This window comes from Ochlerotatus camptorhynchus, unplaced genomic scaffold (assembly GCF_037179485.1).
Source record: "Ochlerotatus camptorhynchus isolate MF236.1 unplaced genomic scaffold, CSIRO-AGI_Acam_v1.1 ptg000107l, whole genome shotgun sequence".
Classification (NCBI taxonomy): Eukaryota; Metazoa; Arthropoda; class Insecta; order Diptera; family Culicidae; genus Ochlerotatus; species Ochlerotatus camptorhynchus.
This window is the reverse complement of record NW_027040597.1, coordinates 1,539,054-1,553,783: the sequence shown is the minus strand read 5'-3', so window position 1 is coordinate 1,553,783 and position 14,730 is coordinate 1,539,054. Positions and strand designations below refer to the sequence as shown.

The 14,730-nt window shown below is 37.1% G+C and overlaps 1 protein-coding gene across 1 annotated transcript in view; it reads left to right on the top strand.

Moving 5' to 3' along the window:
- dysc (dyschronic) overlaps positions 1-14,730 on the top strand; it is a 550,335-nt gene that overhangs the window by 260,636 nt on the left and 274,969 nt on the right. Inside the window, exon 8 of the mRNA XM_065219616.1 lies at positions 12,893-13,242. Coding sequence (XP_065075688.1) covers positions 12,893-13,242 — 350 coding nt within the window. The remainder of the gene's footprint in view (positions 1-12,892; positions 13,243-14,730) is intronic.

The window sequence follows — 14,730 nt, the reverse complement described above, 5'->3', positions numbered from 1 at the left end:
TCCTCAATTTGTTGTAAATTAAACCATTTCTGATCAGAAATTTTATTACTAGAACATCACCCAACAAACAATTTGAGTTGATTAACAGCTGAAAAGGCCATTTTTTAGCTGAAGAAGCTTATTTTTGCCTGAATAAGCTCTTATTCAACATTCAATGTTTGTTGGGCATTGCTTGCTGTTTTCAGAATTCACACAAGCACACCATCAGCAGCTCTTATTATGAGAAAAACTAAATTACATACATTCGTGACGGTCTTCGGCGACAGTGTCGCATGACACAGCCTGTCATATGACATTTTAGTTCGGTACTGTACTACGATATCGAGTTTTGCAAATGTCGGGGGCAAAGGCAGTCAATTACCACAGAAAATGTGTCGACTACCGTGACCGCTTACAAGAATTTCCAATAGACTGAGTGAATCCAATCTTTAATATTCTCATATTCGGGATTTTTTCCCTGGACAAACCTGGAAAACATTAGGCAAATTTACCCATCGCTGAGTTCCTGCACTTTATGTGATTTATCAGTAAACTAAACTCAAATTTGGTTCGTTCTCGTTGGCCGTGTATACGATGATGTCTAATATGTTATACACTACCCGTCATAAGTATGGGCTCACACAGAAAAGTATTGCATCACCTAGAAAAGCTTAGTATGAGTGGCACCGGTGATGTAGGGGTAAGCGTGACTGCCTCTCTCTTCATAGGGCCTGGGTTTAATCCCAGTCGGCACCGTTGGGATTTTCTGAGGCATAACATCTATGATCATGCCTTCTGTCATTGAAAGAAAAGCCATTAGTCAAGGACTAAATCGGTTCATAAAAGCCCGGAATCACTTCGGAAATACTGAATCACACTGAATCATTCAAAAAGCACTGAATTACTTCAGAAAAGTTTGGCCTAACTTCGGAAGGTACTGAATCACTTCGGAATGTATTGTACCCAGCGAATCCAAACACATAAAGCAACCAACGATACAGACATAGCGGTTGCTACGACTACCATCACAAACTCGCTCTGTAGCATAGCTCGATCGAAGTGGTATGATATATTGCTTGCCTGCTTTGTTGAAATATACACGGATGAGGACATAGCTTGATCCAGTGTTGGGAAAATATCAAAAAATCAAATCTCACCAAAGCCCAAGATCACGCTTAATTTTCGTAGACAAAAATCAACAAGCAAACAATTGCGGTTGATTTTGCAAGCTGTGATATCGCAGCTCGGAATATCAAGCTAACAAAACTCACCAACTGCAAATCTCACAAAACTGTGGTGAGATTGAGTTTAATGATTTTTGCTTTACACCCGAATGCAACCGAAACTTCCATAACGGCTTGCAGCAGTCCCTGTGCGTCTGCCATCGGTGAAGATAAAAAAGAAATAGCAAACTATGCTTTCTCTTTCTAAAAAACGATGTGCAATGGAATCATTTTTGTGTCGAGTCAACTCTCAGCTTGATTTTTGCACGTTGTGAATAGTCTCGCAATATCAAAGGAGCTTGTAAAATCAAAATCAAGCATGATATTTTGTTCCAATATTCCGATATTGCGAGCAATAACACACGTGTATCATCTTCGGCTTTACTTCGTGAAGCAGCTAGCCAACAATTTGCTCGTTTCCTTCTACCACTCCAAGTGACACAGCGTGATCATTCGTTCATCGCTTGTCATTTTGTCATTTGGAGATAGTTTTGATTCCTTGATTGTATCACTTTAGAAATGTTCGGAATAACTTCTGAAAGTACTTATTCGATTCAGAAAAGTTTTTAATCACTTCAGAAAGTACTGGATTACTAAAAAAATATATAAGGAATCACTTCGGAAAGTACAGAAACACTTCGGTAAATTTGAAATAACTTTAGAATTTTCTGAACCACTTCAGAAGGATTTAGAATCATTTTGAAAAGTAATGAAATACGTAAGAAAATCTTGGAATCACTTCTGTAAGTACTGAATTACTTGAATCATTTTAGAAAAGTTTAGAACCACTACACACAAAGTGTAGAAAGGATCGGAATCCATTCATAAAAATTGGAATCATTGTAGAAAGTTTTTACTGAATCACTCCGAAAATAATTGAATCACTTAAGACATGCACTGAATCACTTCAAAAGTTTTCGGAAACACGGAAAATACTGAATACTGAATACTGAACTGAATACTGAATACTGAATACTGAATACTGAATACTTCAGAAAAGGTCGAAATCACTTCGGAGGTACAGAATTGCTTTAGAAAAGTTCATAATCACTTCGGAAAGTACTGAATCACTTCAGAAAATACTGAATCACTTCAGAAAGTACTGAATCACTTCAGAAACGTTTGTAATCACTCCGTAAAGTACTGAATCAATCCAAAAAGTTTGTAATCGCTTCCGGAAGTACTGAATCAGGTCAGAAAAGCTCGAAAACTCTTCGGATAGAATTTAATCACATTAGAAAATTCTTGAACCACTTTGGAAAATACTGAATATTTTCAGAAAGTTTGTAATCACTTCCGTAAGAACTCAATCATAATTGAATCACTTAGGAATGCTCTAAATCGCTTCAGAAATGTTAGGAATTACTTCGGAAAATACTCAATCACGTCAGGAATGTACGGAATCACCTCAGAAGTACATTATCGCTTCAGAAAAGTTCACAATTACTTCGGAAAGTACTGAATCGTTTTACACCTTCCGCAAGAACGAAATCACTTAAAAAATAATTAAATCACTTAAGAATGCACTGAATCACTTCAGAAGTTTCGGAATCTGTGCGGAAAATACTGAACCACTTGAGGAATGTTCGGAAGTACTGAATCGCTTCATAATCATTTCGGAAAGCATCTTCTTATTTCAAAAAGTACTGAATCACTTCAGAAAACATTGAATCACTTCAGAAAAGTTTGGAATCACTCCAGAAAGTATTGAATCATTCCAGGAAATGTGGAATCCCTTCCACTCGGAAAAAATCCGTTCCCGAAAACGGGAACGGACCGTGAACTAAAAATCACGGCCAGCTATCCAGAACAAAATTTTCTCAAATATACATCGTGAACTATGGTTCACGGCTGTGGTTCACGAATATGGGAACTATTTTTTTCCCGTGCATACTGAATCACTTCAGAAAGAACTGAATCACTTTAGAAAAGATTGAAAGCACTTCAGGAAGTACAAAATCCCTTCAGAAAAACTCTAAAACTCTTCGGATAATTATTGAATCACTTCAGAAATGTTCTGAACCACTTTTAAATATATCGACACTTTCCAGAACGTTTGTAAGCACTTTCATTCGGAATGAACTGAATCACCTCACAAAATCTCGGACTAGTTTCAGATAGTACTGCATAACTCAGAATGTTTCAGAATCACTTCGGAAAGTACTGCACTAATTTACTCAAATTTGCAATCACTTCCTCAAGAACTGAATTATTTTGTAATAACAGAATCACTTCAGAAAAGTTAAATAGGGGAAATCGAAGTAATTTGGGCCCAGATATAATTTCAGCAATCGACTAAATTTTCAATAGCGATCAAAACAATCCATTAGTACCGTCCAAATGACGCGTTCATCTAGATAAAATTGATAAATAGCAGATTTTTAGCGATGGGCCTAATCTTTGATCCATAGAGCCATTTCCCATATAGCACCAGAAAATATTTAATTACTTCATAAACATCTGAGTCAGCACAGACTAATTAAAAAATAAAAACAAATCTTCTTCAAAAAGTACTGAATCACTTCAGAAAATCAGTGAAGTGATTGAGTTCTTTTCGAAGTGACTCTGAATTTCTCTGAAGGGATTCAGTCCTTTTCGAAGTGATTCCGAGCATTGTTGAGGTGATTCAGTTAGTTTTGAAGAGATTTAGTTTCTTTCGAAGCGATTCCGAAATTTTCTGAAAAGATTTCGAAATTTTCTAAAGAGATTCCGAAATTTTCTGAAGTGATTTATTTTCTGAAGTGATTTAGTTCTTTTCGAAGTGACTCTGAATTTCTCTGAAGAGATTCAGTACTCTCCGAAGTGACTTAGGGCTTTTGTGAAGTGAATCGATTCTATCCGAAATGACTCCGAACAATTTTGAAGCTATTCAGTACTTTCCGAAGTGATTATGAACCTTTCTGAAGTGATATAGGTCCTTCAGAAGTGATTAAAACCTTTTTGGAAGTGATTCTGTACTTTCATAAGTTATCTCAAACATTTATTAAATGATTAAGTGCATTCCGAAGATATTCATTATTTTCCGAAGGGATTTAGAAGTTTTGTGAAGTGAATCGGTACTATCCAAAGTGACTCTGAACAATTATGAAGTGATTCAGGACTTTCTGAAGTGATTATGTATATTTCTGAAGTGAATCAGTTACTTCAGACGTATTCAAACCTTTTCTGAAGGGATTCTGTACTTTCATAAGTAATCTCAGGCATTTATTAAATGGTTCAGTACATTCCGAAGTGATTCCGAGCATCTTCTTGGTGATTCAACCCTTTCTCAAGAGATTCCAAACATTTGTGGATAAATTCAGTTCCTTTCGAAATGATTCCAACATTTTCTGAAGTTGGTTCTTTCCGAAGTGACTCTGAATTTCTCTGAAGTGATTAAGTACATTCCGAAGTGATTCAGAGCATTTTTGCGGGGATTCAATACTTTCTGAAGAGATTCCAAACATTTCGGAATAGATTCAGTTCTTTTCAAAGTGATTACGAAATTTCCTGAAGTGATTTAGTTTTTTTTTTTCCTAATTGATTCTGAATTTCTCTGAAGAGATTCAGTACTTTCCGAAGTTATTAAGAGCTTTTGTGAAGAGAATCAGTACTAGCCGAAGTGACTCCGAACAATTCTGAAGTGATTTAGTACTTTCCAAAGTAATTATGAACATTTCTGAAGTGATTCAGTTTCTTAAGAAGTGATTCAAACCTTTTCTGAAGTGAATCTGTACTTTCATAAGTGATCTCAAGCATTTATTAAATGATTCAGTACATTCCGAACTAATTTCGAGCATTGTTGAGGTGATGAAATGCTTTCTGAAAAGATTCCAAACATTTCTGAATGGATTCAGTTCCTTTCGAAGTGATTCCAAAATTTTCTGAAGTGATTTTGTTTTTTCCGAAGTGACTCTAAATTTCTCTGAAGTGATTTAGTACTTTCCAAAATGTTTCCGAGCATTGTTGAGGTAATGAAATGCTTTCTGAAGAGATTCCAAATATTTTTGAATGGATTCAGTTCCTTTCGAAGTGATTCTGAAATTTTCTGAAGTGTTTCATGCATTGTTGAGGCGATTCAATTCTTTCTGGAGAAATACGAAACATTTCTGAATTGATTCAGTTTCTTCATAGGTGATTCAATTCTCTTATAAAGTGATTCTGAACTTTCATAAGTGATCTCAAACATTTATTAAACGATTCAGTACATCCCGAAGTGATTCCAAACCTTGTTGAGGTGATGAAATGCTCTCTGAAGAGATTCCAAACATTTCTGAATGGATTCAATTCCTTTCCAAGAGATTCAGAACTTTTCTGAAGTGATTTAGTTTTTTTTCCGAATTGGCTCTGAATTTCTCTGAAGAGATTCAGTACTTTCCGAAGGGATTTAGAGGTATTGTGAAGTGAATCGGTACTATCCAAAGTGACTCCGAACAATTCTTAAGTGATTCAGTTCTTTCCGAAGTGATTATGAACATTGCTGAAGTGATTCAGTTTCTTCAGAAGTGATTCAAACCTTTTCGGAAGTGATTCTGTACTTTCATAAGTGATGTCAAACATTTATTAAGTGATTTAGTACATTCCGAAAAGATTCCGAGCACTTTTGAGGTGATTCAATACTTTCTGAAGAGATTTCAAACATTTATGAAAAGATTCCAAAATTTCCTGAAGCGATTTGGTTCTTTCCGAAGTGACTCTGAATTTCTCTGAAGTATTTTAGTACATTCCAAAGTGATTAAGATCATTTTTGCGGTGATTCAATACTTTCTGAAGAGATTCCAAACATTTCGGAATAGATTCAGTTCTTTTCAAAGTGATTCCGAAATTTCCTGAGTGATTTAGGTTTTTTTCTTAACTGATTCTGAATTTCTCTGAAGAGATTCAGTACTTCCCGAAGTGATTTAGAGCTTTTGTGAAGAGAATCAGTACTAGCCGAAGTGACTCCGAACAATTCTGAAGTGATTTAGTACTTTTCGAAGTAATTATGAACATTTCTGAAGTTATCCAGTTTCTTCAGAAGTGATTCAAACCTTTTCTGAAGTGAATCTGTACTTTCATAAGTGATCTCAAGCATTTATCAAATGATTCAGTACATTCCGAACTAATTTTGAGCATTGTTGAGGTGATGAAATGCTTTCTGAAAAGATTCCAAACATTTCTGAATGGATTCAGTTCCTTTCGAAGTGATTCCAAAATTTTCTGAAGTGATTTGGTTCTTTCCGAAGTTATTCCAAGCATTTTTGAGGTGATGAAATGCTTTCTGGAGAGATTCCAAACTTTTCGGAATGGATTCAGTTCCTTTCCAATTGATTCAGAAGTTTTCTGAAGCGATTCAGTACTTTCCGAAGTGATTTAGGGGTTTTGTGGAGTGAATGGGTACTATCCGAAGTGACTCCGAACAATTCTGAAGTGATTCAGTACATTCCGAAGTGATTATGAACATTTCTGAAGTGATTCAAACCTTTAAGGAAGAGATTCTTTACTTTCATAAGTGATCTCAAACATTTATTTCATGATTCTGTACATTCCGAAGTTACTCCGATCATTTATGTAGTGATTCGTCAATTTCAGGAGTTACTATGAACATTTCTGAAATTATTCAGTTATCTACGCAGTGTTTCCAAATTTTTCTGAAATTAACCAGAACCTTTACAATTGATTCAGAACTTTTAGAAGTGATTTGGAACATTTATGAATGATTCAGATCTTTCCGAAGGGATTCCGAACATATTTTTCCGAAGTGATTTAGAACATTTCTGGAGTTATTTTAGTTCTATCCAAAGTAATTGATGAATTGATGAACCATTTTGAATTGATTTAGTTCTTTGCGCAGTGATTCCTAACTTTTCTAAAGTGATTCCGATAATTTTTTGAATTGATTCAGTACTTTCCTAAGGGATTCCGAAATTTTCAAAAGTAATTCAGCTCCTTCCTTTTTTTGAACTGATTCAATATTCCGAACATTTCCGAAGTGATTTAATTCTGTTCGAAGCTGATTTAGTACTTTCCAAAGTGTTTCCGATTATTTATGAGGTGGCGCAGTACTTTCCGAAGTGATTGCACATTTTTCAAAAGTACACTCCCGATCATAAGTTTGGGGCCACCTTTTAAAAAAAAACATGGAAATGTTTTTTGCTCATATATCTGCCATTTTACGACCGATTTTCGATCTTTATTAGTCATTCTAAAGGTATTGACTGGAATTGAGTGCAAAGATAACTGGTTTAATGTGTTTTCCAATTGTTGTATACTTCAACTGCTCTTAAAGTTTTTTTTTTTGTACGTTAATTTATTTGATAAGGCTCAACCGAATTAACTTTACAGAGCCGAGGATTCTTGGTCACTATACAATACATCTTAAAACTATAGTCAAAAGGTACAACACAATAAACACTTTATCTTCCGCTATCCAAAAAGCCTCCTCCATCAGAACTGGAGCCGCTTCCAGTGGTTTCATTGTATGGCAGTTACGCCATCGTGGGGCAAAGCGCTTCCATTGCAGCAATGGACGCAAAACGTGGTCAACACTCACACACTCATCACGAAACGGTTTCTTTCCAAAGTCGACGGCGCATCGACCGAAAGAACTGCTGATGAAGAACAATGAGGAGGACCACACAATGGTTGCTGCTGAGAAAACAGACGATCGCGTAGCACACATCGAGAGTGGCCTGCTTTTGTCGACAGCCGAGTGAACACTGCTCTTAAAGTTATAACACTACAAAATTCACACTGAATTTTCATTACTGATTTTCTCAGAATTGAATAGGCCAAATTTTGAAATGAAAGTTGAAGTAGAACTCTTCGAAAAATGAATTTACTGAAGTTTTTCTGATCTTTATCTTTATTTTTCTTTATTAAAGAGACTTTCAGCCATCGGCTTGTGCATCTCTGGTTTTTCTGATATTCTCTGGACTCCTGTGAAGTTCTCGAAGTTATCTGGAAATCTGGAAGTCTTTGGATTTTTGTAAAATTTCCGGAACATCTTTTAGCTGCCCGCAATTCGCCTGTCAAAATAATTAAAAAAAATCTTAAGCTAATGGAACCACCATAAAATTCTGGGAGTTTTTCCGAAGTTCCTCAAGTTTTTTTTTCCAAAGTTTCCTGATCTTTTCTTTCGATCCCATGGTTTGTTTATGACACTTATTTGAATTTCTCGGCTTTTTCATTAATCTCTCAGAACTTCTATTAAGTTTCCGACCTTTTTGTGAAGTTAATGGGAGTGCCCTGAAGTTTACGGAGCTTCCGTGATGTGTCTTCTATTCTACTGATCATGTTCTTAGAACTGCTCTGAAATACAGCTATCCCCCGAAGAACTTCAAGGATAAGTACCGATAGCTTCGGGGCAATCTCAAAGATTTAAGGAAAATTCACTTCTGTGAAGACCAAGGAGCTTTAGGGCAGTTCCATTGACATCAGGGCAACTTAATGAACTGTTCGGTGGAATTTGGGGAAGTTCCATGAGTTAATTTCGAGAACTTGATTCAAATAAAATAGCGGGAATCTTCAAGAAGTACTGAATATGGATAGTCCAAGAAACTTCAGGAAAGTTTAGTAACCTTATGACAAATTTTGGGAACTTCGCAGAATATGCAAGATATTCCCGAAAGTACAGAAAATTTCTGACATGCTAAAGGATCTTTGTGTCGCTTCCATTTACAGCTTTTCCCCGAAGAACGCGTTACCCACTGAGTTGCACCCACCGCTTTTTGTCGGCGGGGTTTCAACCAGTCGGTCTGATTTTTTGCATGTGAGTAGGGATGAACTAGTCACTCACAGAAAATCAGAGCACTTGGTTGAAAGCCCACCGAGAAAAAGCGGTTGGTGCAACTCAGTGGGTAACGCGTTCTTCGAGGGAAAGCTGTAAATGGAACCGACATAAAGATCCTTTAGCATGCCAGAAATTTTCTGGATCTCCGGGAATATCTTGGATCTTCTGTGAAGTTCCCAAAATTTGTCATAAGGTTACTAAACTTTCCTGAAGTTTCTTGGACTATCCATATTCAGTACTTCTTGAAGGACCAAAGGACGGAGGCAAAATCCCACTTGGCTGATCAAGAAACCTAAATTTCTATAAAAATACGTACTTTTGTGGATATAAACCCAGTTTTCTCAACAATTGTGCTTGCTTAAAAAAATCTTCCACCTGGTATGAACACATGAAGGTCCATTCTTTAAAATTTCATCCTAATTTTCTAAGAATGTGAATCTCACAAGAACGAGGAAGGGGTCAATGGATGCGGGATCTACGTTAAAAGTTAGTTGAATCACTTCAAAAAAGCTTTGACTAACATTAAATATAATTCTATCACTCAACAGAAAAGTTTGGACTCCCTAAGGAAGGTATTGAACAAGTTAAGAAAAGGTTAGACTCAGTTTGATAATTTAAGCTAAAAAAAAGTGTCGGTTCATTTCGGAAAACTCTACACTTTTAGGAAAGCTAAACAAGATTGTGTCCTTGACAAATGCCAAAACAGTTAACAAAAATCTGGGGCTCACTTAGGAACATTTCAAACCCGTCTTGACAAGTTTGGATTCAGTTTGAAAAAAGTTGAATCAATGCAGGATTCATTTAGGAAAGAGATTAAATCAGCTTATGTGGCATCACACCACAAAATCCGAAACTAATTCTTTAAAGGATCGGGATATGTTGGATCACTTCAGGAAAGCTTTAACAACTTTAAAAAGGATTGAATAACATAACAGAAAGGTTTAAACTCAGTTAGAAACGTGTTGATGACTTATTCGGTTCAGTTTTGAATCTGATTTGAAAGATGTCACCTGAGTTGTTAAACAAGATTAGGAATGAGTTCGATCAAATCCGTTTTCAACAACTCAACCGGCTGATCTGATTTCAAAGACCTTTTCTGCCGTACCGGTCTAGTACCGATTTAAGTAAAAAATCTATAGAAGAACAACACACCAAAAAATTCTGAATTTTACTGGCGATGTAAACATCCATGCATGCAAACATTCATGCATGTAAACTTCCTTTTCACGTAAGCTAGCAGCTTGCAAGAAATGTTGCAAACAAAAGTGGACAGTTGCATACAATATATGGAATATTGCATGACATGTCTCATAAATTTACACGATCTATAATCTAAACTTGTATGATATATGACGCTCCATTTATGTGCATCATAGTAACGGATATATACACTACTTTTTTTTAGCTGTGAAGGATAATATTCTACAACATAATAAAATCTAGCAAAGCGAATATCCATACCCAAATGAAATAGCGAATAAATATACACTGATTTTTTTCTAATTTTCCCCTTTGTGAAATTCCAAACTTTCACAGGAGGGGGAGGGGGGTTGACAAAAGAAAAACTTGAGATTTGTTCCGGCCTAATTAACCTATTTTACTCGTATCATATCTAAATCATAATTAAGTTTGTTTCAAAGAAAAGGTAAAAACAGAGCTTAAAATTATGAAACGCCCGCAAACTGTTAAGCATTACAATAATGGATGCTCCCACCCCTAGATATTTTATTGCTGTCATGATCAGGGCGTCACAATATCAGCTTCAATCGACCAAATCGATGCGACGAAGAGACTGCTGGCTTTCTTTTTCTGTTAAAGTCGAACAGCTTCGCAGCATTCTAGAACCTCAGTCGGCGTGCACAAACAAATGTTCAATCGCTTGTCTCTCTTTCTCCCGTCGCTCCATTGGTCTTCCTTTCAAGCTTCGTCGAAATGGATGAGCGAAAGAGCGCTCGACTTTGATAGTTTTCTCTTTCATGAAACACATCAACAGAGGTTTCATGACGTATATGACGGAAAATGAAATAACACATTTAAAGCATTTCTCACGTCAAAACACTTGAAGATTACACGTCATATTTCTAATTTATCTTCAATCCATATATTTATCTAAAAAAAATGATCGAAAACGGGACATAACGCATTTTAAACAAATTGAAAGAGCGGCGATAGAGTGTTCGTGAAAGGGGATTGAAAGCCATAATGAAGTTCGTTTAACTAGAAAATCGACGTTATTTACATTGAAAGCGATGAGCAAAGCAACGACGAGAAGTTCCACAGCCAGCCTTTCCTTCCAAGCGTCCTTCTTTTTTATTTTCGTTTCTTGCTGATAGTCTAGCTAGGCGTTATAGAAATGAAGCGTCGAACACGTATGTATGAGAGAAACAAAACACGAGTTCATTTTAGAGCTTCGAAATTGTAGAGCCCTGGTCATGATGTCTTTGTTTAATTTATGAATTTACGACTATTTAAAATTAATCCTTACCTGCATACGTCTATGGTAGTTTCTATCACCTCAACTACGATCCACCACATTCTTAAGAGCTAGATGGAAGTGGAAGTAGGTACTTACTCGGTAATGGCATCAAGACAGACTACTCATGGGAACGAGCTTGTGAAAAAGATAGAATTGGCCAAAAAGAATTCATAAAATAAGAGCAGACATTCGCATCGCCATGTTAATGTTGGAATTAATTCCTCTTTTTTAATTTTCATTTGCAAAGATTTGTGGTTATTGGGGCGGTTGCTTCACCAGTTCAATGGGTTTAAAATCCGGTCCTGCTAGTCCACTGGACCTTTGAAGTTTATATGGGAATTACTATGAGAAAAGTAAAACTTTTGTTCTCATCGTAATCTCAACTCGTCCTAACCTTATACCATAATGATATATGAATAAACTTGATTTATATCAGCTTTTAATTGAACATCTGGATAATTAGTGATTAATTAATTAGTATGATGATATTCTTGTGACATGCTCCATAAACTGCTCAGCAGGCAACACTGCACTACAAGATTGCAGCTATAGCATAAGTGCAAGATTCAGTGTTGCCCTGAAAGCAGTAGATCAATGATATCAGAAAGTTAGTGACAGACTAATTACCTTGAAGTCTAATCTAAAAGTGGTAGTAAAGTAGTAGGCGATAAAATTTCACAAGCTTTTCCGTACATCATTATGGCGAAGTGCTAGCATGGTGAGAACAAAAAGTTCACTTTTCCTTTAGTAATTCCCATATCTGAAGGCCAGTGCAGTATGAGTTCACATCCCAATGAGCTCAAATTTTAAGGGAATGGTCATGACCTGATTTTAAATCCATTGAGCTTGGTGAAGCAAAATCTATATAGTGAACCATTGTAGTAGGATTACTTTCATGTTCGAGATACAGACCGAAAAATACAACACATTCGATCATCAGTATTAAAATGCAACAAGTGAATGGCAAAAAGCCTTAATTCAGGCATGCATCCGAAAGTTATTAAATTTCCGACTCGTGTAGCACACCATAATTGCTCAGAACAAATGGACTAATCGTGTTCCGATGGCTACTTCCCGTAGTGCGCCCACTCCATGGCGGGTGATTTATTGAACGTTCCAACAATTCCCAATTTACTTGTGCATGAAAACCCCCTACCCTGCTGGAATCCCCGCCATTTCCTTTTCAGTAAGTTAGCTTACGTGTTTTCAAGTGCATTCTTAAAACCGCGCTAAATGTATTGCTATTATTTCCGCCTACCTTCTACCTAGTGCTCGTTTTTTTCCTCACTTTCTAAACAAGCTCCATTTTCGTAGATGTGAACTACCACCCCTAGCACCCCTATTGCCCTACCACCCCTTCTCTGATTTTTACAAGCTACAACACTATCCCTGTATTTAGAAGACTCTTCTCTCTTCTATTGCCACGTTTGCTTTTTCGTTTTTCTTCTCACCCTAAAACTGTAGAGATGTGTGCAGATCCTGAAATCGTCGCGCCAGATCAGCATGACCGTCCGGGCGCCCCCCTCGGCAGGGACCTCGATGATCAACTCAACCGCACCGCTGCACGGGTTCGGGCCACCTCCGAGCGTGGTTGGCAGCACCAGTCGACTGGCGGCTGCCGTGGCCGATCCGCTGGGGAGTGCCGGCCTTGTGGGAGGACCGACCGGCGGTGGGTCGGGAGGGGCCGGTGGCGCATCGGTGGGCGCCTACCCGCCGCCCCCAAACCGGCAAACCTGCTCCTGGATGGACCGCCAGGGGCGACCCGCCTCGCCACCGTACGAGTACGGTGGCCGCCGGCCGGAGCGACGGGATCGGTGAGTGGTTTTGCTTGGCTGTGTTTCGATACAGACTGTCAGTTAGTAGCAACTTTGAGGTGAATAGAGATTTTCACGTCCGGTTGGTGTGGTGCGATATGTAAGAGCGTGTTAGTGAAAATCCGAGGAAAATACATAACAAATAGCTTTCAAACTCACTTTGACAGATCTAATGTGATATATTTTTTAAGGTTAGTCAGAGGAAATTAATAAACAACTTTACCTGGCGATGCACCCGCTAGTGTGCGTGCGCTAAACGTCACTAATCTAAATGGGATTTGAAATCCAACAACAAAATGTAGCGCTTCCAGAAGGCAGTGCAAGACGCAGTGCACAGTGGTTTAGGATATGAATTCAGCAAAACAAAAATCAAAGAAAGGAAGCTCATCTCTGCTTCAAAAAGTGAAAATAAAAATCGATGTACTTTAGTGTGCAGGGTTGCTTCCACTCACTTGCTAGAAAACATTTTTTTGGGGATTATGCAATCATTAGATGTTATTATGCTATGTTGCACTTGTAAGTAACAACAAGAGGGAGTAAAGTATGTGTTTGACCCATAAAACCTGTCAATTTTGCTTTGAGAGCGTCACAATCAGCGATCTTATGATTCGTGAGCGTTCACTCAGAGTGAGCGCTCACGAGTCGAAAAATCGCTGATTGTGGCGCACTGAAAGCAATATTGACAGATTTTATGTGTCAAACATATACTTCATGATCTCTTCATGTAACTTACAAGTACTAATTAGCATTAAACTGTTTCATGATTACATAATTCCGAAAAACATTTTTTTATAGCAAGTGAGTGGAAGTAACCCTGGTGGAAAGTACGCTTTTTACAATATTGGTAGCATTATACCAAGTTCAATGACAGCTACAAGTACAGCTTGGCTGCTTTAAAGCGGTTTTATAAAAAAATGCAATATTTTTTTATCAATACAATTCATTCGTATAGTAAACTATACCACAAACGAAGTGACAGACGACTAACTGGCGAAGAAAACAATTTAAATAATGTGATTCGCTGTAAAAGAGTTTTCTTAGAAGCTTGTGCCATCAGCCACCAGATGGACTAGTATTTTTGTTTTGATTTGAACAAAGTTGATTTTGTGCGCAATGATCTCTGACAGTGTGCAAAGAGTGTATCATATCGTCATTTTTTATGCATTTCATTTTTGAGTAGAAAGAAGGAGATAGAACCAAAACATCCTAGTACATTTGGTGAAAATGCTAGTACAATCCAGTAGTACACACTTAGATTATTTTACAGGAGTCAGTATTTTTTTACTGGGTTTTTGAATTGCTGAAAAAGTCGGTACGAATTCAAATAACCGTTATCAGTACGGAATCAATTACACCGATAAATTTTATTTTCTACCATTAAATGGAGTTAACAGAACTAAGTCTGCACTAGTTTGGAATAAATTTTCTCATTTTTGGATTTTCCACAGATGTTTTTAAGTTTTACCGAACAGTTCCGCAATTCAAAAA